Source organism: Nerophis ophidion, linkage group LG13 (genome assembly GCF_033978795.1).
Source record: "Nerophis ophidion isolate RoL-2023_Sa linkage group LG13, RoL_Noph_v1.0, whole genome shotgun sequence".
Taxonomy (NCBI): Eukaryota; Metazoa; Chordata; class Actinopteri; order Syngnathiformes; family Syngnathidae; genus Nerophis; species Nerophis ophidion.
The window spans coordinates 32,866,077-32,888,876 of record NC_084623.1 but is presented as its reverse complement, the minus strand read 5'-3'; the positions used below and the strand labels follow the sequence as shown (position 1 = coordinate 32,888,876).

Sequence of the window (22,800 nt, the reverse complement as noted above, 5' to 3'; positions counted from 1 at the left end):
CAATCAGATCCTGTTATGGTTCATGTGTCTGATGGCCGAGGGGAACAAACTGTTCAGGTGGTGGGAGGTGTGGTTCTGGATGGACCGTAGTCTCCTGCCTCAGGGAAGAAGGGAGAATATTTTGTGTCCAGGGTGAGAAGAGTCAGCTGTGATCCAACCCACACGCCTCCTGTTCCTAGAGGAGAACAGGTCCTGGAGGGGTGGGAGTTTGCAGCCAATCACTTTCTCAGCAGCACATCCCATGCGCTGCAGTTGATGCTTGTCCCGGACTGTGGCGCCGGGGAACCACACTGTGATGGAGGAGGTGAGGATGGACTCGATGACTGCTGAGTTGAACTGCACCAGCAACTTTCAGTTTTTTCAGCTGCCGCAGGAAGTACATCCTCTGCTGGGCCTTCTTGATGAGGGAGCTGATTGTCGGCTCCCACTTGAGGTCCTGGGTGATGGTGGTGCCCAGGAAACCGATGGAGTCCACAATGGGCTGTGACTTTCCTGAAGTCCATGATCATCTCCACTGTTTTCTGGGCGTTCAGCTCCAGGTTGTTGAGGCTGCACCAGGACACCAGCCAGTCCACTTCTCTCCTGTAGGCAGACTCGTCGCCATCCGAGATGAGCTCAATGAGGGTATTGTCGTCCACAAAATTAAGCAGCTTTATGGACTGGTGACTGGAGGTGCAGCAGTTTGTATAAAGGAAGAAGAGCCAGGGGGAAAGTACACAGCCCTGAGGAGTACCAGTGTTAGTGGTTCGACTGTCTGAGACAATCTTTCCCAGCTGCACGTGCTGTCTTCTGTCCGTCAGGAAGTCATTAATCTAACTGCAGAGGGAGTCGGGCACGCTGAGCTGATAGAGCTTTTCTCGTAGCAGTCCAGGGAGGATGGTATTGAAGGCAGAGCTGAAGTCCACAAACAGGACCCTCCCGTAGGTTCCTGGGGAGTCCAGATACTCCAGGATGAAGTGGAGGGCCAGGTTCACTGCATCATCCACAGACCTGTAGGCGAACTGCAGTGGGTCCAGGAGGGGAGCGGTGATGTCCTTGAGGTGGGGCAGGACCAAGCGCTCAAAGGACTTAATGACCACAGACGTCAGCGCCACTGACCTGTAGTCATTAAGTCCTGTGATCCGAGCTTTCTTGGGGATAGGGACGATGGTGGAGGTCTTGAAACAGGACGGCACGCGGCATAGCTCCAGAGTGGTGTTAAAAAGGTCAGTGAAGAGAAGAGCCAGCTGATCCGCGCAGTGTCTCAAGGTGGAGGGGAAGACACCATCCGGCCCGGGGGCCTTCCGCGTGTTCAGCTTGAAGAACTGCCGGCGTAAATCCTCCTCTCGGATGGAGAGGGCCTTTGGTGAAGTCCTGTGATGTTCTTGGAGTCCTTTAATGTCCTTTAAATCCTTTAATGTAGTGCTGGAGGAGGGGGGCGGGGGGTAGAGCTTTGATGAGCTGAAGGCTTTAGAGATTCATGTCGTTTTTTGATACAGTGCCGTCTGAGGGATCGAAGGTCACGGTCAATCAATGTTGGTTTCCGGCCATGGCGCTGATGTGGAGTGATTTCTCCAGATTCTCTGAACCTTTTGATGATATTATGGACCGTAGATGTTGAAATCCCTAAATTTTTTGCAATTGCACTTTGAGAAACGTTGTTCTTAAACTGTTTGACTATTTGCTCACACAGTTGTGGACAAAGTGGTGTACCTCACCCCATCCTTTCTTGTGAAAGTCTGAGCGTTTTTTGGGAAGCTGTTTTTATACCCAATTATGGCACCCACCGGTTCCCAATTAGCCTGCACACCTGTGGAAACGGGGTTTGTATGTCAATCTGCTAGTATTGATCTGATACTGGTATTAATATTATCAATATTTGAATCAATCTACCCACCTCTAATTAAAATGTTAAAACAACACATTAATTTCTATTTACACACATGCACACATAGCACTATTGAAAATATGGCCTGGCACTAAGGATTAAGAGAAAACAATATCTTTGAGACGTCCAATTTGGGGAAATACTCAAATTAACGCCATCTCAAAAATAGTATAAAACATATTTTAAAATATATCTAAATAAAGTAAGAATAATACTTTAAAACATAACACTGAGAGAATAATAGTAGTAATAGTAGCAATAAATGAAATAGAAAAATGCATATTACAAATTAAGAACCTAAGAAGAATTGAACATGATCAGTAAAAAGCCTAATCAAAAAGTTGTAATTAACCATTTTAATTTTAATTTAGTATTATTATCATGTTACATCACATATATTATAACTTTTGTGCGATTTTACTGTTTTTTTGTTTTCTAAATATTCTTTAAATCACAAAAACTTTACTTTCAGGGAGGATTGTATGTATAGATATGGGGTAACTATATTTTTATTTCCTTTTATGTAACAAGGACCCAAACAGGAACCTCATTGGACAGTGGCTGAACGAAACATCCAGCAGTAAAATTTTGCAGCTCTCTCACTCCCTGAACTCGGAGGCACTGGAAGGAGAATACCAAATCATGGTGGATGTGGGCGAATCGATAATATTCGAAAGCTTTAAAGTGGAGAAATATGGTATTATATAGTCCTTTAAACCTCTTTTGCATAGTGATTCTCAAAAATGAATACATAATAATTTTTACCATGATTTGTCTGTAGTTTTGCCAAAGTTTGATGTAACAATAGAAGGACCGGATGAAGTGACAGTCGTAGAGGATAACATCATCTTTGACGTGTGTGCACAGTAAGTACAAATATTTGAGGTTTCAATGTATACAGCAGATTGTCTTTATCACAGGGTTTTCGTTTTTAGACCTCAAGCAAATGGGGAAAGGTGAATGACAGACATGCCGATACAAATACCCATTTTTTTATACTTTAAGCCAGACCTGGGCAAATTAAGGCCCGGGGGCCACATGCGGCCAGATACGTTTTCAATTTGGCCCGCTGGGCATTCCCAAATAATTTTTTTAGATCTTCAGGATGGAAACTGTAGCTGCCATTATGATGTGCATTAATGTTTTAAAATGACCATAAGTCTTGAACTATACAAACTATTTAGATGGTTGGAATCTGTGCTTTTGCATGAAATACTAGTTACCGGTACTATTTTAATCTAAGTCACAGCAGCTCAGATGAGACACCAAGCAGTGTAGGTGGGGAGCGTTTCCACAGAGTGTTTCCAGAGCGACCAGCCTGAAATGCGGGTGTCAGGGACAAACATGGAAGAAGATTTTTACAACAAAGTTTTAAAGTTTAGTGATATATCAGTTGTATTAATTTGTAGGTGTTTTTTTTAACCTTTGCTTTCATATCTTGCTGGGTTTGTTGCATTTTTGGTGCGTTTTGCTTGATTGTAAAAGATGTCGATCGAGAGGGGATGTGATGTTCACATGTGGTCAATATCCAGTGTTTTATTCTTCATAGTTAATATTGTAAATCGCACATTCGTTATTTTCATGTACATTCTGGGTGTAAAAAAGCGAAAATTCCATTATGTTTTTTAAGGCGTTCTGTCATAACGCTTTTAGCATTCAATCAGACATTATAATGAGGTTTTCTATTAGGGTTCCTAAAAATCAGACTCATTTTTTTCTCTAAATTTGGCCTCCAAGTCAAAATAATTGCCCAGGCCTGGTCTAAGCCAAGCATCCTTAATTAGATGTGTCTTTGGCCAGAATATTCTCATCAACTGGAGATGATGACATCATCTATTTGCATACTTGGCCGTAACACATGTGCATGTATTTTTTTTTTTTAAAGGTAAAATATCAGAATGCATATATAAAGTATGGGCGGCCCTTTCTGACATTGATATCGGATTGTGTTTACTTGTGCAAAGCTGGACCGCCAGTTAATTGCAAAACGCATGCAGGTTGGTCTTTTCCTTCATGTTACGAAACTCATTTACAAAAAGATAAACATGGTTCCCAGGAGCTATAACAGCTACACCACAGCCAAGCCCACAATAGCACAAAAGTTGGACATGCGTAATACATGTCTTTAATTGTATAATATGGCAGTCTAAGGCCGACATTTGTCATTATAAATATCAAATAATTGTAGTTGCATTTTATTTGGAAATACAAAGTATCCAAGGGAATAAATGTATCATGAACAAATGAGTTGGCATCATTCAATTTACTAGGTCATGAGCTTAGCTTAATTAATTATTGGGGCCACTAGGTGTCGCCATAACTAATTATCTCTCCACTTTAACTTAGTTAAAGACAGTCCATTTCAGACTCTTAATAATACAGTAAATATGTTATGTTTTTATTAACTGTCATTGTTCGCTGTGTGACTAATTTCACTTATTCAAACCTATTTTAACATTCCCCACTAGTACAAAATAATACAAGTATGTATGATTTGTGATGATATTGCATCATACCAATATCGATATCTGCCAATACTCAAGGCGTCAATATCTTTGTGGGAGTGGGTTTATTGTGGTATTAACCTTGCAGTCACACATCATCAGGTCCTGTTGAGAGAATTCTGACTTGTGAGGCAACGCCCTCAACTGGATTCTGGCTGCAGCACTCTTTTCCCCCTGCAGATAGTGCAAACTGACCACTTTTGTATGTAATTTACCATTAAAACATTTTTAATTGTTTACAATGTGAGGGAGCAAATGCCAAACCCAGATAATGGAGGACCTACTGTAGTATGAAATCATTAAATCATCATTTGGTGCGTTATTGTTTTTTGCTCTGACAACACAATGCACATGTTTTTTCTTTGTTTACATCCATAGGTACACATATGGACAGCCTGTGCCAGGTACTGCCACACTTAAGGTGTGTCGACACGTCTATACCTATTTTTATTCTCCTTTTGAGGGCCGATATAATGGCTTTGAGATACCGCCACAATGCTACGAGGACACAGAGCAGGTAGAGTAAGCATAAGTATCTCAGCTCCACCCAGAATACAATTTCATGCAATCATATAGATATTCTACTTGACTGCACGTCCCTGGTGAGGTTCTACATAGCAGATGATATCATTGTACTCTTCAGACAAACAACAAAGGCTGTGCCACCTTCACTGTAAAGATGTCCGATTTTACAAAAATGTCCCCAGGTTCATTTCAAAATGTACTGGAAGTCAATGCTGTGGTGAAAGAAATGGGGACAGGCAAGTATTTATCTTTATATATTTTGAAATGCAATTTGAATGATATAAAGTACATACGACTCATCAACAATTAATGTATGTTCTGTTCTTGTACAGATATTGAACAAAAACAGTCCAAAATGACTCACATTTCCCAAGTGATTGGAAAGCTGTCATTTGTGGATACTCCTAGAATTTATGAGAAAGGATCAAATGTGGAAGGAAAAGTAAGTGTAACACTCATGATGGGGCTGTGGAATGATCGTGAACGGACAGATCTCTGCTCTTCCAACAGGTTCAAGCAGTCCACTACAACAATACTCCAGTTGCCGGCATGGTTCTGTACCTGCTGGAAGGTCAGAGGTGGAAGCCGTCTCTCCAGAAGACTCTCAGAACAGACAGTGACGGTTTCGCAACGTTCTCAATAAACACTACTTACCTTTACGGCGACATTAACCTCTATGTAAGTAAGATGACACAACAAAATTGTGAGCCGACTTTCAACATAAAAGCACATTAGCAAGCTTTCAAACCATAAATAGTCCATATGAAGAAAAACAAAAAGGAATATGACCACATTTTTGACATCACTGAAAGTATGAACCCCTGAGGTTATTTTGGTGGCTTTTTTTCCAGCCCATTTTTTAAGTTGAAACATTAACATGTAACGACAAATGCAAAGGATAATACTGCCAATTATTTGGTTAATCAGTGCAAGGTGACCTGACGTAAGCTGGACATGCACCATACCACACTATGGCTATTTTCAGATCCCGACTTGCACTGCACAGGTAAGGATATTTTAGGGTAACCCTCCTGGTCCAGCCAATGGGTCCTGCCCAGAGCCCCAGCCTTGGTCCCCCGAATGAGAGGGCAAGAATGCTTTGCGTCAAGCTAAAAACCTCAGCTATTAACTCAGTTTAAGTACATTAAGGCATCAGGTGGTGATGTTTACCGACATACTGTACACTTGCACAGCAACATAACTACTGTCTACAGTACTTACACAGTATTAAAATGTGCATACAGTGATTTTCTGTTAAGTGCAAGATAACCTTCAAATAAAAGCATGGCATAGTCTATTTTTGTCTGGCTTGGTCAAAAGGATAGGACATAGATGCAGAGGAGTGAATATTTCGGCAGGCTTTTATTATGACAGCTTCCTTTCACCTCCAGAGTCAGGGTAATTCAATATCTACAATAACTAAACTTGTCAGCAAAAAAGATTCCAAAAACAAGGAACAACCGACAATCACTCCGAAAAGAGGAAAACACTAAAACAATGACGAACTATAATTGACGCCGTATATGCTATGAAACTTTTTATAAACACAAAACGCTCCAACAGGAGGAAGAAACAATGGCTATGAAAAAGTCTACACTTTCTCCAATCCAACAAAGGTTAACAAAAAATGTCACTCAAAGATTTAAGAAAAGAAAGAATCGTAAGAAAAACTGATAACTCACCACTTCGGCTGTAAAACTAAATAAGGAGGCGGAGAAAAAAACCCTCAAAATAGTAACAAAGGAATTTAGGATCAAGGTATACAAACGTGAGATGAGGCAAGGCATGGACAGGACGCTAGAGAGGCACGGATACTCGACACAATCTGGCACAGAACAAGGGGAGGCGTGGGCTTATAAGAGACATGAGGGTAATGGAAAACAGGTGGAAACAATCAGGGGTCAGTGATGATTTCAGACTGATGACACAAAAGGAAGGGCAAGTGATCTGTAACGACAGAAATTACTTTTCAAAGTAAAACATGCAATTCACAAGACCGAAGAAACCAAGAAAAGTTTTTAGTTGGAAGTCTCTGAGAATCCTGTCAGTTCTTGAACATGCTACAGACAATGTTAAGCATTATTTTTGTGTTCTTTTTGTGCAACAGAGATACAAAGTCTGTAAAAGTGAATAAAAAAACCTAATAAAAACCTTATTAGAGAACAGTAAGTTTTGCAAAAAGTACGGAAACACTGAAGAGATGGACATCTAAAAGTTCTGGTAAATTCCAATTCAGTTCACTTGCAAAGATTGAAGTGGATTGATTTCCTCTTAAATAGTTGTAACTTTTGGTGAGTAGTTTAGATAGATTGATAGATAGATAGTACTTTATTGATTCCTTCAAGAGAGTTCCTTCTGGAAAATTAAATGCATTTACATGCATTACCACAATACATACGTAAATACAATACAATTGAAGACTGATTGAACGTGAAAAGCTACTCTCTGGTCCTCAAAACATGCTTTACTACATCTTTAGCGTTTATATTAAGATTTAACATGCATACAGGTTTGTGTTACGAAGCTTATATCTGTCTTAGCAATAATGAGTGGATGTGTGTTCAATTTTATCTCATTTAGGTTAGCAGTTCACCAAACCTTTACAAAGATTATGGGACCTTTTACTATGAAATTGGAGAGCACACGGTGTCCCTGGTTCGAGAACCTAATCCTCATACGAAGACAGCCAGCTACCTGCAGGTGAAGGAGATGAAGGAGACCATTCTTTGTCACTCAGATGAGGACATCACCATCAGATATGTTGTAGCTGAAGAGTCTCAGGGCACCGCAGAAATCATTTATCTGGTGAGTCAACATCGCCATAAACTTGCAGGTTATATATTTATTGGATACTTGGTGTGAATATGAATGGTTGTAATAAATGTGCTATGTGATTGACTTTCCAGCAAATACGTACATATTCAGCAATTTGAAATACAATTTAACTCGCAAGTTATGCATAATTGTTTACCGTATGAAGAAAACACAGCTGTGTGTGTGATAGTGATGTTTTAATTACAAAGTTACATGCAGTACATCACATGTTATGCGTTCAGCGTTTAACATGTCCAAAAAGGAATAGAAAGAAGCAGAGCTTATTTATTCTTACTCCTCCAATTTCCAGCACGTACTGATAGTTTGTCCACTTTCCTTGTTTAACTTGTACCATTGTACAATTTTTTTGCCAGTTAAAAAGGTTAAACATATGTTGAAAAGTTGTTAAGTTAATAGTTTGTTTTAAAAAAAAATAAAAAATAAAATATATATATATATATATATATATATATATATATATATAAATATATATATTCATCATAAAAAATACATAGATGGAATTGAAAAAATAAAGGATCAAAAGTTAACCAAAACAATTACGAAATAGTAATTGCATATTGATATTAGATATTGGTCAGATACCAGCAAAGCAAAAAAGAAAAAGAAGTATGCGTCCTGTATTGAGCTGAAAAGGGGCACACCTTTCTATTACCTTGAAGATTAAAATAGTGTGTAAAATATCAGTCATTAATGAATAACAAGGCACTTTGTATAACATTTACTTCAAACTTATTCTCAGCACTTCTACACTTTTTCCCCAATTACAAAATACAATATCAAGATTTAATCATTAGAATGTTAATCCCTGGTGGTGTAATGGGAAACCATTCTGACTTTTGTGGCAGAGGGTTTGGGTTTGATCCCGTGCAGTACGTGCATATAAAACAGCATGTCACCTACTAATTTTTTAGAATTTTACAAATGGTCACTTTACTAATTGTATCCTCCCAAATATTAATATGTTGTAAGGCACACTTACAGAGCAGTCGTCCTCTCAATCCAGGTTTTATCCAGAGGAGCGATTGTCCTTCAAGGAGCTAAACGGGTTGTTGTAAAGGATAAAACAGGTGGGCAATGACTGGCATGAATTGTGAGTCTAGGTAAGCCTTCGGACGATGCTAATCAGTTTTGCTGTTCCAGTAACTGAGGGTGAGATGACGTTCCAGTTGCACATTTCTCCAGCGATGGCACCAGCTGTCCAGATTGTTGCATATGCTGTGCTTCCTAGTGCTACAGTGATTGCTCACAGTGCTGAGTTCACTACTGAGAAATGCTTCGGTGACAAAGTAAGTTCATTCATGTTTAGGTCCTATGCTCACAGACTACTTCTGATGTCCATATTGTAAAACATGTGCATCGTTGTGTGCCAGGTCTCGGTGGATATCCGTCCATCCTCGGCTGTCCCAGGAGAACAAATCACCTTGCAAGTGAAAGCAGAGCCAAACTCTCTTTGTGGGGTGAGCGCTGTTGACCAGAGTGTCCTCATTAAAGAGCCCGGAAAGACCTTAGATGCAGACAAGGTGAGTACATTTAACTTCCGCAGTACACGGAAAACAAATCAGTAAAAACCCACATTAACCGGACAACGTAGGAGAAGAACAGCTCTGGTTGTTACACGTTTTACATTAGTGTGAATTTATCATCATCAAAACATATTTCCATAATCATTCCTGCATTAAATTAAAGCTTTAGGTATTGAAAGAGGTAATAAACTATAGAGGACACTCTGACACTTTCGTCCATCCATCTTCAATCGCTTATCCGGAATCGGGTCGCGGGCACAACAGCTCCAGCAGAGACCCCCAAACATCCCTCTCCAAAGCAACATTAGCAACTTTCTCCTTGAGGACCCTGAAGCATTCCCAAGCTAGAGAGGAGATGTAAGCCTCTCATCTGGTCCTTCGCCTGCCCCAGGGTCTCCTCCCAGTGGAATGTGCAACAAGGAGGCCCTCGTGAGGCATCCACACAAGATGCCCGAACCACCTACGCTTGCTCCTTTCCAAGCGAAGGAGCAGCGGCTCTACTCCGAGTCTCTCTCGGGTGACAGAACTTCTCACTCTATATCTAAGGGAGATGCTAGCCACCCTTCTGAGGAAACTCATTTTGGCTGCTTGTATCCGCAATCTAATTCTACGGTCATGACCCACACTGCATGACCATAGGTGAGAGTAGGAATGTAGATAATAGCTCGGTAAACCGAGAGCTTTGCCCTCTGGTTTAGCTCTCATTTCGTCATAGCAGTGCGGCAGAGAGACTATAATACTCCGATTTTTCGGCTAATTTCCTTCTCCATCTTTCCCTCACTCGTAAACAAGACCCCGAGATACCTAAACTTCTCCACCTGGGACAGAGTCTTGTTCTCTACCTGGACTGTACAAACCATTGGTTTCTTGCTGAGAACCATTGCCTCAGATTTGGAGAGGCTGATCCTCATTCCAACCACTGAACACTCGACTGCGAACTGATCCAGTGAGAGTTGAAGGTCACAAAACGATGGTGCCATCAGGACCACATCATCTGCGAAACAGCAGTGACGCAACCTTGAGCCCCCAAGACGTATACTCTCTCCACCGTGGTCAGGACTCCATCTAGAAATCCTGTCCATGAAAATCACAAACAGGATAGGTGACAAACTCTGGGGCGGTATAGCTCGGTTGGTAGGGTACCCGTGCCAGCAATTTGAGGGTTCCAGGTTCGATCCCCGCTCCCGCCATCCTAGTCACTGCCGTTGTGTCCTTGGGCAAGAGCCTTTACCCACCTGCTCCCAGTGCCACCCCACACTGGTTTAAATGTCACTTAGATATTGGGTTCCACTATGTAAAAGTGCTTTGAGTCACTACAGAAAAGCGCTATATAAATACAATTCACTTCACTTCACTTCAAAGCGCAGCCCTGGCGGAGACCAACCCCCACTGGAAAGGGATCTGACCTTGAACAAGACCCCGAGATACTTAAACTTCTCCACCTGGGACAGAGTCTTGTTCTCTACCTATGTCTGATATAGTTGGGTTCAGGAGTTCCTCAAAGTGCTCTTTCCAATGCCTTACGACTTCCTCACTTGAAGTCAGCAAAGACCCATCCTTGCTGTACACAGCTTGGATAGTTACCTGCTTCCCCCTCCTGAGGTGCCGTATGGTCTTCCAGAACAGCTTTGGTGCCATTCGATAGTCCTTCTCCATGGATTAGCTGAACTGGTCCCACACCCTCTGCTTAGCCTCGTCCACAGCCATGGCCGCTGCCCTTTGGGCTTGTCGGTACCTTGCAACTGCCTCTGGAGTCCCCTGGTAGTATTCCTCTCTGGTAGAATTCCTTATTCAGTCGGAAGGTTTCCCTGTCCATCAGGGTGTTATAGGGTTATTGCCCCTTAAGGCACCCAAGACCCTCTTGTTTGCAGCTGCAGCTTTAGCAATAGAGGCTTTGAACATTGCCCATTCCTATTCAATGTCCCCGAACCTCAACAGGGATGGCAGAGAAGTCTCGCCGAAGGTGGGAGTTGAAGTCCCTCCGGACAGAGGACTCCTCCAAACGTTCCCAGTTCACCCGCACTACACGTTTGGCTTTCCCAGGTTCGTCCAGAGGTTTCCCCCGCCATCTGACCCAACTCACCACCAGATGGTGATCAGTTGACAGTCCAGCCCCTCTCTTCACCTGAGTGTCCAAAACATAGAGCCTCAGATCAGCAGATACAATTACAAAATCGATCATTGATCTTTGGCCTCGGGTGCTCTGGTACCAGGTACACCTATGAGCATCCTTATGCTTGAACATGGTGTTTGTTAGTCTATGACTAACACAGAAGTCCAATAAAAATCCATTGGGGAGACTGTTCCTCCCAATCACGCCAGTCCAAGTATCACTGTCATTGCCCACGTACATGTTGAAGTACCCCAGCAAGACTATGGAATCCCCTGCCGGCGCCCCATACAGGGCCCTATGCAAAGTAGATTGAAACTTTATTAGTAGATTGCACAGTACAGTACATAATCCATGCAATTGACCACTAAATGGTAACACCCGAATACATTTTTCACCTTGTTTAATTCGGGGTCCACGTTAATCAATTCATGGTATCCAACAAGGCAGAATACTCTGAACTCTTGTTTGGTGCGTACGCTCAAACAACAGTCAGAGTTTTTCCCCCTCCAACCCTGAGGCGAAGGGAGGCGACCCTCTCGTCCACTACGGTGAACTCCAACATACAGTTACTCAGCTGGGGACTCGTGAGTATCCCCACACCCGCCTGAGCCCTGACACCCTGAGCAACTCCAGAAGTAAACAAAATCCATCCCTTGCTCAGGAGTGTGGTTTCAGAGCCCTTGCTATGCGTAGAGGTAAGCCCACCCGATCCAACCAGTAGCGCTCCACCTCTCGCACTAGCTTAGGATCCTTCCCCACCAGCTTACAGACGCGATACGTCCCAAAAGTCAGCCTATGCATCCCCGAATCGATCCGTCTGAAACCTCCGCTTTCACTGCCATCCAATTGGCAGCACACCCGACCCCACTGGTTCCGACCGCGGGTGGTGGGCCCACGTGGCGGAGATGATGTTGTGTCAACATAGCTTCTTCGGGGTGTGCTACACAACAGCTAAGCACACAATAGCACACAAGCTACACATTCGTAATAAAATGTGTTCTTTATTGAACAATATTGCATTGCAGTCTAGACACATTTGTCAATGTAAACAAGTATTTAACAATAATAGTAAAATTTTACTTACAGATACAAAGTTTCCATTGTTGGAGCATATTAGAAAGTATCCAGTAACAAACGGTACTGTGCTTTATCTTGAGTTTAACTTATTCAATTGAGGTCACTGGCTGTCACCAACAAAATCAAGACAACATTGTTTATTCCAGACAGGTAATAATAAAACATTTTTGTGTTTTTACCACTTGCTATTTTTCTCTGTTTGAGCAATTTCACTTGATCCAATATTTTAACATTCCACACAACAAAATTCAAAAAGTATGTAGGATTTGTGCTGATATCGTATCGAATCAACATCGGTATCAACCAACACTCAATCTCCAATATTGATACTGTAACAGAAATGAATAAGTTAGCTGCTGTCGTAATGTTATTTTTATTTGATTTTTTTTTTTTCTGGAGGCAAGAAAAGAGCAAAAGTTTATGTGCATTTAATAAATACAACACTTAATACATTGTAACACAAAATCAGCAAGAAACATGAACATATACCCAAGTATATGTGACAACAAATCGCAAAGAGATTGTGACAGTCAACCAACATTTCATTTCTTACTAGAATCAAGGTTATTAACCATGTCAAAGTACTAAGCTAGCTAAGCACAATCTAAAATAACTTTCCCATTACACTTTTTAATGGTAACAGTTTTACACAATGCATGAATTGTATTTTATTCTACACATTTTATAGAATACAAACACTAAGGAGGTGACGTGAAACAACATAAAAAATCCTCATACTTACTAATTCCGTAATTCACCATACCACAATTTAAGAGGCAGCACCCTCTGGTGTTGAGATATATGGTAACGGGTGTGACAACCAACCCGGGCGACAACTAACCCCCTACTCTATACGAGATCGTTATAAATGTATTCCCCTACGGCAGCTTGCAAATGTACAACTAGGGCAGTTTTATCAGAACTGCATCGCAAGCTCATTTTAACTTGACTTCATTATTTAATTACTACAAGGAACTTGTGTAACATTCCACTTAAAACGGTGTCATCGTGTTACAAAAATAATCCATCCATCCATCCATCCATCTTTTACCGCTTATCCGAGGTTGAGTCGCGGGGGGGCAGCTTAAGCAGGGAAGTCCAAACTTCCCTCTCCCCAGCCACTTCGTCCAGCTTTTCCCGGGGGATCCCGAGGCATTCCCAGGCCAGCCGGGAGACATAATCTTCCCAACGTGTCCTGGGTCTTCCCCGCGGCCTCCTACCGGTCGGACGTGCCCCAAACACCTCCCTAGGGAGGGGTTCGGGTGGCATCCTAAACAGATGCCCGAACCACCTCATCTGGCTCCTCTCGATGTGGAGGAGCAGCGGCTTTACTTTGAGCTCCTCCCGGATGGCAGAGCTTCTCACCCTATTTCTAAGGGAGATAGGGTGAGAGTGAGGGTTACAAAAATCATGTAAAGTAAATATACATTTGAAGAGGAATTATGTGTATAATTTTATATAAATTAGAAATGTATGGTATATAATAAGTTATGACTTTGAAACGCTTGTCACTCAATATTGCTACGGATAATTGAAGTTATTGTTATTATTATGGCAATTAAGGACCATTTGGCCAGCAACACCTTCACTCCTAGTTTATTGATCTACAGCAGTGGTTCTTAACCTGGGTTTGATCGAACCCTAGGGGTTCGGTGAGTCGGCCTCAGAGGTTCGGCGGAGCCTCTGCCGCGGAGGTCAAGACACACCCATACTTGCCAACCCTCCCGGATTTTCCAGGAGACTCCCGAAATTCAGCGCCTCTCCCGAAAACCTACCTGGACAAATTTTCTCCTGGAAATCTCCCGAAATTCAGGCGGAGCTGGAGGCCACGCCCCCTCCAGCTCCATGCCGACCTGAGTGACGTGTACAAAGAGCGTGTCTTCCCAATGACGTTATAACTGTAGAATGATCGAAGGCGAGTTCTTGGTTTCTTATGTGGGTTCATTGTTAGGCAGTTTCATTAACGTCCTCCTGCGCGGTAAAACAACACACAACAACAACAGTCCGAATTCGTCTACCGTTAAAGCAGTTCGTCTGCCAAACAGCAATGTGTTGTGACACTCTTAAACAGGACAATACTGCCATCTAGTGTACATGCATATTGTTAGAAAAACAAGGATGGAATATTCAACCCTCAACTCAACAATGAGTAGATGAATGTCATGTGTGTGTAAATGTGTAAATAAATGAACACTGAAATTCAAGTATTTATTTCATGTATATATATATATATATATATATATTTATATGAAATCTAGCGGTAAATATATTCCTCCCCTCTTAACCAAGCCCCCCGCCCCACCCCCGAACACGCCCCCACCCCCACCTCCCGAAATGGGAGGTCTCAAGGTTGGCAAGTATGGACACACCCGACTCATCGTGTAAATAAAAACTTCTCCCTATCGACGTATTATGGATACCCCCAAACAATGTTCCCTCTAATTTTCCATATGCGTGAGCAAACGTAAAAACTCCTTGAGCATTCAGTGGAGCACATGTGGGTGACGTCAGACGTGCACATGCGCTGTGGCCACAGCAGCAGCACACCTGTCCCAAACCTGACTAAATAACAAGTTAAATGTTTTATTATTAGAATCAAATGACAATATAAGTGTTTTGGCCCACTTACAATGACAAGCACAAAAAATATTGTTTTTCATGAGCTGTGTACTAGTATTGTATGTCTGAGTGGGGTTGCTGCTTTGGAAATAATTTGTACCCCTTTCAGATATCGCATTTAATTCCCACTAAAACATTCACATGTTGCACAATGAGATGTAAACATGGGATCATGTGTACATTCCTGTAACTTTCTATTTGTAAAAAAAATATCTTCATTAGTATTTTTTTTAAAATAATAACATCATTTCATGATTAATATTTATAAATTGAGATTAAATTAAAGAAAAAAACATTTTTATTTTTCACTAAAGAAGGGTTCGGTGAATGTGCATATGAAACTGGTGGGGTTCTGTACCTCCAACAAGGTTAAGAACCACTGATCTATAGTATCCCCCTATTAACTCTGAGCACCTTTCTGAAATGCAGCATGTTCTGTTTTGGTCAAAATATTAACCAGACCTTGGCACATCAGGTTTTCTTGAAACATATACTTTATCTTTTTTTTCCAGATATTCACCTTGTTGTACATCACAAAATCCTCATATGTTCCAAACGAAGTTCAAGATCCAGTGAAATGCATACATGTCAGACCTAGAAGATCGATTTTGCCGTTCCCTGTGGATAACAGGAATGATCCTTTTACCGTTTTCCAGGTAATTATCTTACAGCACATTTTTGTTCTACCCACCTTTGAAAATTTTACCTAATTTCTGGATTTTTTTTGGCCAATCCAGAATAGTAGACTGAAGATGGTAACAAATTTGGCCATTTGCCAGGAGTTTAAAATAAGAGAACTCTACTACGATGGTAAGGTTTAATTTTTCTCTCAAGTCATTTAAGAATTAATATTTTCTAACACAGCTTTTCTTTATTGATTGGATTGAATATTTTTCAGCTCTTCCACCTATGGCATCCGACCTTGCTCAAATGGGAGGAGGATTGCCCAGTGACGGCCCAATTCAGACAATCCGCAGCTATTTCCCAGAGACTATGTTGTGGAGCCTTGTGGAAGTTGGGTGAGCCTTCGTCACTAGTGATGAAAATGTCCTTATTTACCGTAAATTCTTATGCCGATAGAGCAAATTCAATAAATCCCTGCAAATTATGTGCGGCCTCGTAACTTTGTCCAATGCCCACAACTTCCCCGCATATTTTGGCAAATCAGTATAATTTTTGCCAAAAGATTTTGTTTTTCTGAGCGGTGCTCAAACCTGTACATCAACTGTCTAAACATCTATACGTGACAATATATCAACTTTTTTCCTCAAATGACACTCATTCTTCTACGTACCTTAGACCTTCTGCATAATGTGGTATATGAATGTTTAGCAACACATTGGCATTCTCTGTTCCTGGTTCACATGTATTTATGTTTTTATTTAACCTTTAGAAATCCAGAGTGAGACAATTAATAAAAGATTTGCATTTGCAATGCTTTCATGCTAGAGATATTAATGTGTAATGATAATCTCTCACCCTCGTTCAGTCTTTTAAACACCATTAACAGCTATAGATCGCTCTCAACAGTTTACAAATTCTCATAGCATGCAGCGGTAAATGTGTTGGAACATAAAGGAATGTTTAAATGAGACAAACACATATCAAGCGTAACAATAAACTTGGAGCATGTCTGCAATTTGTGGACAACAGGAAGTCTTTTCTGGTGTTTATTTCAGTCATTAAAATCAACTATTACTGTTATTAGTTGAATGTAATTACAGTAAAACAGTAATCTGACAAAAAGCTCTGAGTCTCCACTTTTATATCTGTGAGGTATAAAATGAAAAAAACCTCAATACAATCTTTGTAATTTACTGTAATGTACTTTTTGAAGTTACACATAACATTTACAGCAAATGCAGAAAATCTCAAGATTCAATATTAACTTTAAAAAGCCTCAAAACATTGCAAGTTGTGACACAAATTTCCGAAAAGCTGCTTGTTTAGGTTACATTCGCACTTGTTATTTTGGTTAGTTTGCTCTGCTAGTACGTTTTTTTGTGTGAACGTGTTCCAACGAAACCACCATTTTCGGACTCCGTTCTGTGTACCTTCCACCCGAGTATTTTTAGGGCTTAACTCCTCGCTACATAACTGACCAGCTTTTTTTGTGGTTTCAGAAACTCTGGCATGCAGGATGTGGCCATAACTGCACCGGACACCATCACCACATGGGAGACTGAGGCTTTCTGCCTGTCCTCTCAGGGTTTTGGATTGGCTCCTCGTCAAAAGTTAACAGTCTTCCAGCCTTTCTTCCTAGAGCTCACTCTTCCCTACTCCATCATACGGGGGGAACATTTTGAGTTGAAAGCAACCATCTTCAACTTCCTGTCCACATGCATCATGGTAATGACAGACTTCAATCTACTCCAGTGTTAGTGTTTTGTCAGTTGAAAATCAGATCCCCTGAGTGAAATTAAAACAATCAGTTTTGTTCCAAAATTCCATCAAACTTCATCTCTTTATTTATTATTATACAATGGATCCTACAAAGTCCCCAAAGATCTTAACTAAGGCAGTAACTCTACTTGAGCATTATTTAATCTGCTTTGGCTTTGCTTTTGTTTCGTATAACACCTTTAAATAAGGCTTCTACTATTCTTTTATCCTCTTGTTGTGGGGCAGACTGGCTCGCACTGCCATTTCTAATACAAAGCAGAGTATAGTTCAAACTTATATCTGTCAGTAGACTCGATATGAAAGCGCTAAAAACTACAACATGGCTGGCATGGAGAAGACACAGTCGGAGTGATGCCACGTACATAAGACCGCCCACAAAACGGCGCATTCTAAAAGCAGCTTGAAGACAGTTTATAAAACATAATCTATGCACTAATTTGACAAAATAACTACCATTATATGTTATGCAGACCACAAGGAAGTGTTTTAAATGTAAGCAAAAAAAAAAAATGTGAGCAAAAAAAGGAGCACAATCTATTTAGGTTGTCCGTCTTCATAAATATGCAGAATATATGCTGATCTTTAGAATGGCCACAATACTAAGATGAGAAAATGCAAATATAACTATTTAACGTAAGCAGAGGTGGGTAGAGTAGCCAGAAATTGTACTCAAGTAAGAGTACTGTTACTTTAGAGATGTATTACTCAAGTAAAAGTAAGGAGTAGTCACCCAAATATTTACTTGAGTAAAAGTAAAAAGTATGTTGTGAAAAAACTACTCAAGTACTGAGTAACTGATGAGTAACCTGATTACGGCAGCAACTAATGCACAAAAACATAAAAATAGCAATGAGCAAATTCAGAGCCATGAATATCTCTTAAGCAACTAAAACAATAATATATTTTAAATAATAGTACATTAAAATAAAATAAAAATTAAGGCACTTTGAGCCACAATAACTTAACAGCACCAAAGGCTCAATAGGCATTAATTGATTGATTTATTGCAACTTGTATTAGTAGATTGCACAGTACAGTACGTATTCCGTACAATTGACCACTAAATGGTAACACCCCAATAAGTTTTTCATCGTTAATCAATTACTTAATAAATGACCAAGTCGAGGTGATCTACCTCATATATACATATACATACACACACATATCACACATATCATCCATCCATCCATTTTCTACCGCTTATTCCCTTTTTTGGGGTCGCGGGGGGTGCTGGCGCCTATCTCAGCTACAATCGGGCGGAAGGCGGGGTACACCCTGGACAAGTCGCCACCTCATCGCAGGGCCAACACAGATAGACAGACAACATTCACACTCACATTCAAACACTAGGGCCAATTTAGTGTTGCCAATCAACCTATCCCCAGGTGCATGTCTTTGGAGGTGGGAGGAAGCCGGAGTACCCGGAGGGAACCCACGCATTCACGGGGAGAACATGCAAACTCCACACAGAAAGTTCCCGAGCCTGGATTTGAACCCAGGACTGCAGTAACTTCGTATTGTGAGGCAGACGCACTAACCCCTCTGCCACCGTGAAGCCCTCATATATATATATATATATATATATATATATATATATATATATATATATATATATATATATATATATATATATACAGTATATAATTTATATTTATTTATTTTGCCGTTTTTGTTGACATGTTAAAGGTGTTTTAATGAATATACATGCATGTTTAACATATAGATTCCTATCTTTCATGAAGACAAGAATATAAGTTGGTGTATTACCTGATTCTGATGACTTGCATTGTAGTGCTGATAACGTCCACTTTTTCCAATGGAGGAGAAAAAAAGTTCTTCCTTTCTGTCTAATACCACATGAAAGTCGTTGTTTATTGGCATCTTATTTTTCCAGCTTCCATATTCGTTTTTATACGCTTCACAAGAAATGCATTGGCGGAAAACTCCGTAGCTTACTAGCTTGTTTGCTCTGGCTTTCGGAGACTCTTATTTTGTTAGCGCAGGCGCGATGAAGCAGCGCTTTTATTGTGAAGACAGGAACTGTGCGATCAGTCTTTGGGCTTTTGACGGGAAGTACGGTTGAAATAAAAAGTGTCTTTTTTCCTTTACACTTTTGATTGATTGATTGAAACTTATATTATTAGATTGCACAGTTCAGTACATATTCCGTACAATTGACCACTAAATGGTAACACCCCAATAAGTTTTTCAACTTGTTATAGTCGGGTCATGTGACCGCCTGGCTCTGTTTGATTGGTCCAACGTCACCAGTGACTGCATGTGATTGGTGAAACGCAGGCATGCGTGGATCTTACTTTGAAGCTCTGTCATAAACCAAAACAAACACTAACAGATAGATAAAAAAAAGTTGCGAGTAGCGAGCTGAATGTAGATAAATGGAGCGGAGTAAAAGTAGCGTTTCTTCTCTATAAATATACTCAAGTAAAATTAAAAGTATGTTGCATAAAAACTACTCGTAGAAGTACAATCCATCCCAAAAGTTACTCAAGTAAATGTAACGGAGTAAATGTAGCGCGTTACTACCCACCTCTGAACGTAAGGAGTGTGATTTATCAAGAATAATACTTTTCTGCGGTTACTGTTTTGCGTCATTATTAGTACGTCCAGAAAGGACGTACAAACTGGCAGTTGTGCAGAAATAGCTCTGAGGAAGGAGGCGATTGTGCTGCAGCCCCGTTTTTAGTTCAAGTTATGTTGACAATAGAGATTCTTATTTCAGTTTTTTTCCAGCTACGTTTTTAAATTGTGATTTATTTTTGTTTGCATTGTAGGTCAGCGTTACTCCGGCTCCCTCCTTAGATTACACCCTCACCACACTTAGTGACGAGCCATACAGTTCCTGTCTGTGTGGCAACGAGCGCAAGACTGTCAGGTGGACTATGGCTCCCTCAACCTTAGGTGATCATCCCTGACTATACAATCCAAAAGAGCTCAGCTGTCTTTAAAATGAAAGGGACTTGAGAGACGAGTGTGCCAGTTTTCATTCTTAATGGTTTTTCCTCATTAGGGGTTGTCAATGTGACCGTGACCGCTGAGGCTGTGCCGTCCCGAGACCTTTGTAACAATGAGATTGCAGACGTGCCAGAAAGAGGTCGTGTCGATGTCGTCACACGAACACTTATTGTGAAGGTCAGTACTTAGAAAAAGGGTTTTTCTCACAAAGAGTCAGATCATGAACTATTGGTAACCAAATGTGCTTGTTATGTCCTTCCTTCTTAGGCTGAAGGCTCTGAGATGACAAAGACCTACAATTGGTTGCTGTGCCCAAAAGGTAACTTCAGGTTTATAACTGATGACGATCATCATTAGTCCTTTAAAATTATATATGATGACTTTAAATTTTAGTCATAACCAAATAGGTCCTGGGTTACTTTCTAAATGTTCAAGAGAGTCAAATGTTACAAGTTATTTTATTAGGTCAGGTCATCTAACAGTTATAAACTTGGGTTTCATTGTATCTAATCTGGGTCTTGAGTTAAAAATGTTTGGGTAATTGATTTATAACATTGCAGAATTATCTGCAATGTTTTTGAAAATTCAACTCAATTATCCGTCTGTCTATACAACAGGAGAAACTCTGAAGGAGGAAGAAGAGATACAACTCCCTAGCAACGTGATTGAAGGATCAGCCCATGGCTCAATATCTGTCCTAGGTAAATTAACACATTTGATACGTATTTGTTGAATGACTATCCTTCAAAACGGGTTATTTGACTTTGGTTTATTTTTGAATAGTACAGTATTTCAATCAGTACAACATTAAAGGGGAACATTATCACCAAACCTAAGCAAGCGTCAATATATACCTTGATGTTGCAGAAAAAAGACCATTCAACCGATTTCCGAACTCAAAATGGGTGAATTCTGGTAAATTAAACGCCTTTCTGTTTATCGGTCTTTTAGCGATGACGTCAGAACGTGACGTCACCGAGGTAACACACCCGCCATATTCATTTTCACATTACAAACACCGGGTCTCAGCTCTGTTATTTTCCATTTTTTCGACTATTTTTTGGAACCTTGGCGACATCTTGCCTCGTCGGTGTGTTGTCGGAGGGTGTAACAACACTAACAGGGAGGGATTCAAATTGCACCACTGGCAAGAAATCTGCCGCCAGACCCCCATTGAATGTACCAGAGTGTCTTCACATTTGACCGGCGATGCTAAGACAGACATGGCACAGAGATGTATGGATAACCTGCAGATGCATTTGCAACGATTAAGTCAACGAAATCACAAAGGTGAGTTTTGTTGATGTTGTTGACTTATGTGCTAATCAGACATATATGGTCACGGCATGATTGACAGCTAATCAATGCTAACATGCTATTTACGCTAGCTGTATGTACATTTGAAACTAGATACCCACATTTAATGCGAAACAAACACTTACCAATCAACGGATTTAAGTTGGTCCAGTGTCACAAGATGCGAAAGTCCTGATCGTTTGGTCCGCACATTTTACCGGCGATGCTAATAAGGCAGCCATGCTATGGGCCACTTAATTAGGTACACCCACGCTATGGCCAAATAGCGTCAATAGCTATTCGCTCAATAGCCTCAATTTCTTCTTCAATTTCGTTTTCGCTATCTGCCTCCATACTCCGACCATCTGTTTCAATACATGCGTAATCTGTTGAATCGCTCAAACCGCTGAAATCCGAGTCTGAATCCGAGCTAATGTCGCTATATCTTGCTGTGGTAACCGCCATGTTGTTTGTATTGGCAGCCCTGTATGACGTCACAGGGAAATGGATAGTGGTTTCGAAGATAGCGAAAATAAGGCACTTTAAAGCTTTATTTAGGGATATTCCGGGACCGGTAAAATTTTGAAAAAAACTTCAAAAAATACAACAAGCCACTGGGAACTGATTTGTATTGTTTGTAACCCTTTTGAAATTGTGATAATGTTCCCCTTTAAACATAAGCGTTGACTGGCATAAGCCTGCGCATGTGATGTACACGAATGTTGTTGGCTAACTGAATTACCGTAGTTTGACCTCACCAACATTAAAATTTTAACAAATTTACTTGAGGAAAATTTAATTTACAATTGGAGAGCACGGTGGGCCGGGGTTAGTGCGTGTGCCTCACAACAGGAAGGTCCTGGGTTCGATCCTGGATCTTTCTGTGTGAACACTAAATTGGCCCTATTGTGTGAATGTGAGTGTGAATGTTGTCTGTCAATCTGCGATGAGGTGGCGACTTTACCAGGGCCCATGTGCAGCTGGGATAGGCTCCAGAAAGGGACACGCGATAGAACTGGATGGATGGATGGATGGAATTTACAATTGCCAATTTACTTTCATTCC

At 40.7% G+C, this 22,800-nt stretch overlaps 1 protein-coding gene across 1 annotated transcript in view; it reads left to right on the top strand.

Moving 5' to 3' along the window:
* Window positions 1-22,800, top strand: part of LOC133564460 (alpha-2-macroglobulin-like) — a 48,725-nt gene that overhangs the window by 6,604 nt on the left and 19,321 nt on the right. Inside the window, exons 3-20 of the mRNA XM_061918792.1 lie at window positions 2,399-2,564; window positions 2,649-2,733; window positions 4,750-4,888; window positions 5,015-5,132; window positions 5,229-5,338; window positions 5,407-5,574; window positions 7,477-7,701; window positions 8,735-8,798; window positions 8,872-9,017; window positions 9,102-9,251; window positions 15,576-15,719; window positions 15,801-15,873; window positions 15,962-16,082; window positions 17,187-17,412; window positions 20,259-20,385; window positions 20,495-20,616; window positions 20,707-20,758; window positions 21,057-21,140. Of these exons, the coding sequence (XP_061774776.1) occupies window positions 2,399-2,564; window positions 2,649-2,733; window positions 4,750-4,888; window positions 5,015-5,132; window positions 5,229-5,338; window positions 5,407-5,574; window positions 7,477-7,701; window positions 8,735-8,798; window positions 8,872-9,017; window positions 9,102-9,251; window positions 15,576-15,719; window positions 15,801-15,873; window positions 15,962-16,082; window positions 17,187-17,412; window positions 20,259-20,385; window positions 20,495-20,616; window positions 20,707-20,758; window positions 21,057-21,140 (2,320 nt within the window). The remainder of the gene's footprint in view (window positions 1-2,398; window positions 2,565-2,648; window positions 2,734-4,749; window positions 4,889-5,014; window positions 5,133-5,228; window positions 5,339-5,406; window positions 5,575-7,476; window positions 7,702-8,734; window positions 8,799-8,871; window positions 9,018-9,101; window positions 9,252-15,575; window positions 15,720-15,800; window positions 15,874-15,961; window positions 16,083-17,186; window positions 17,413-20,258; window positions 20,386-20,494; window positions 20,617-20,706; window positions 20,759-21,056; window positions 21,141-22,800) is intronic.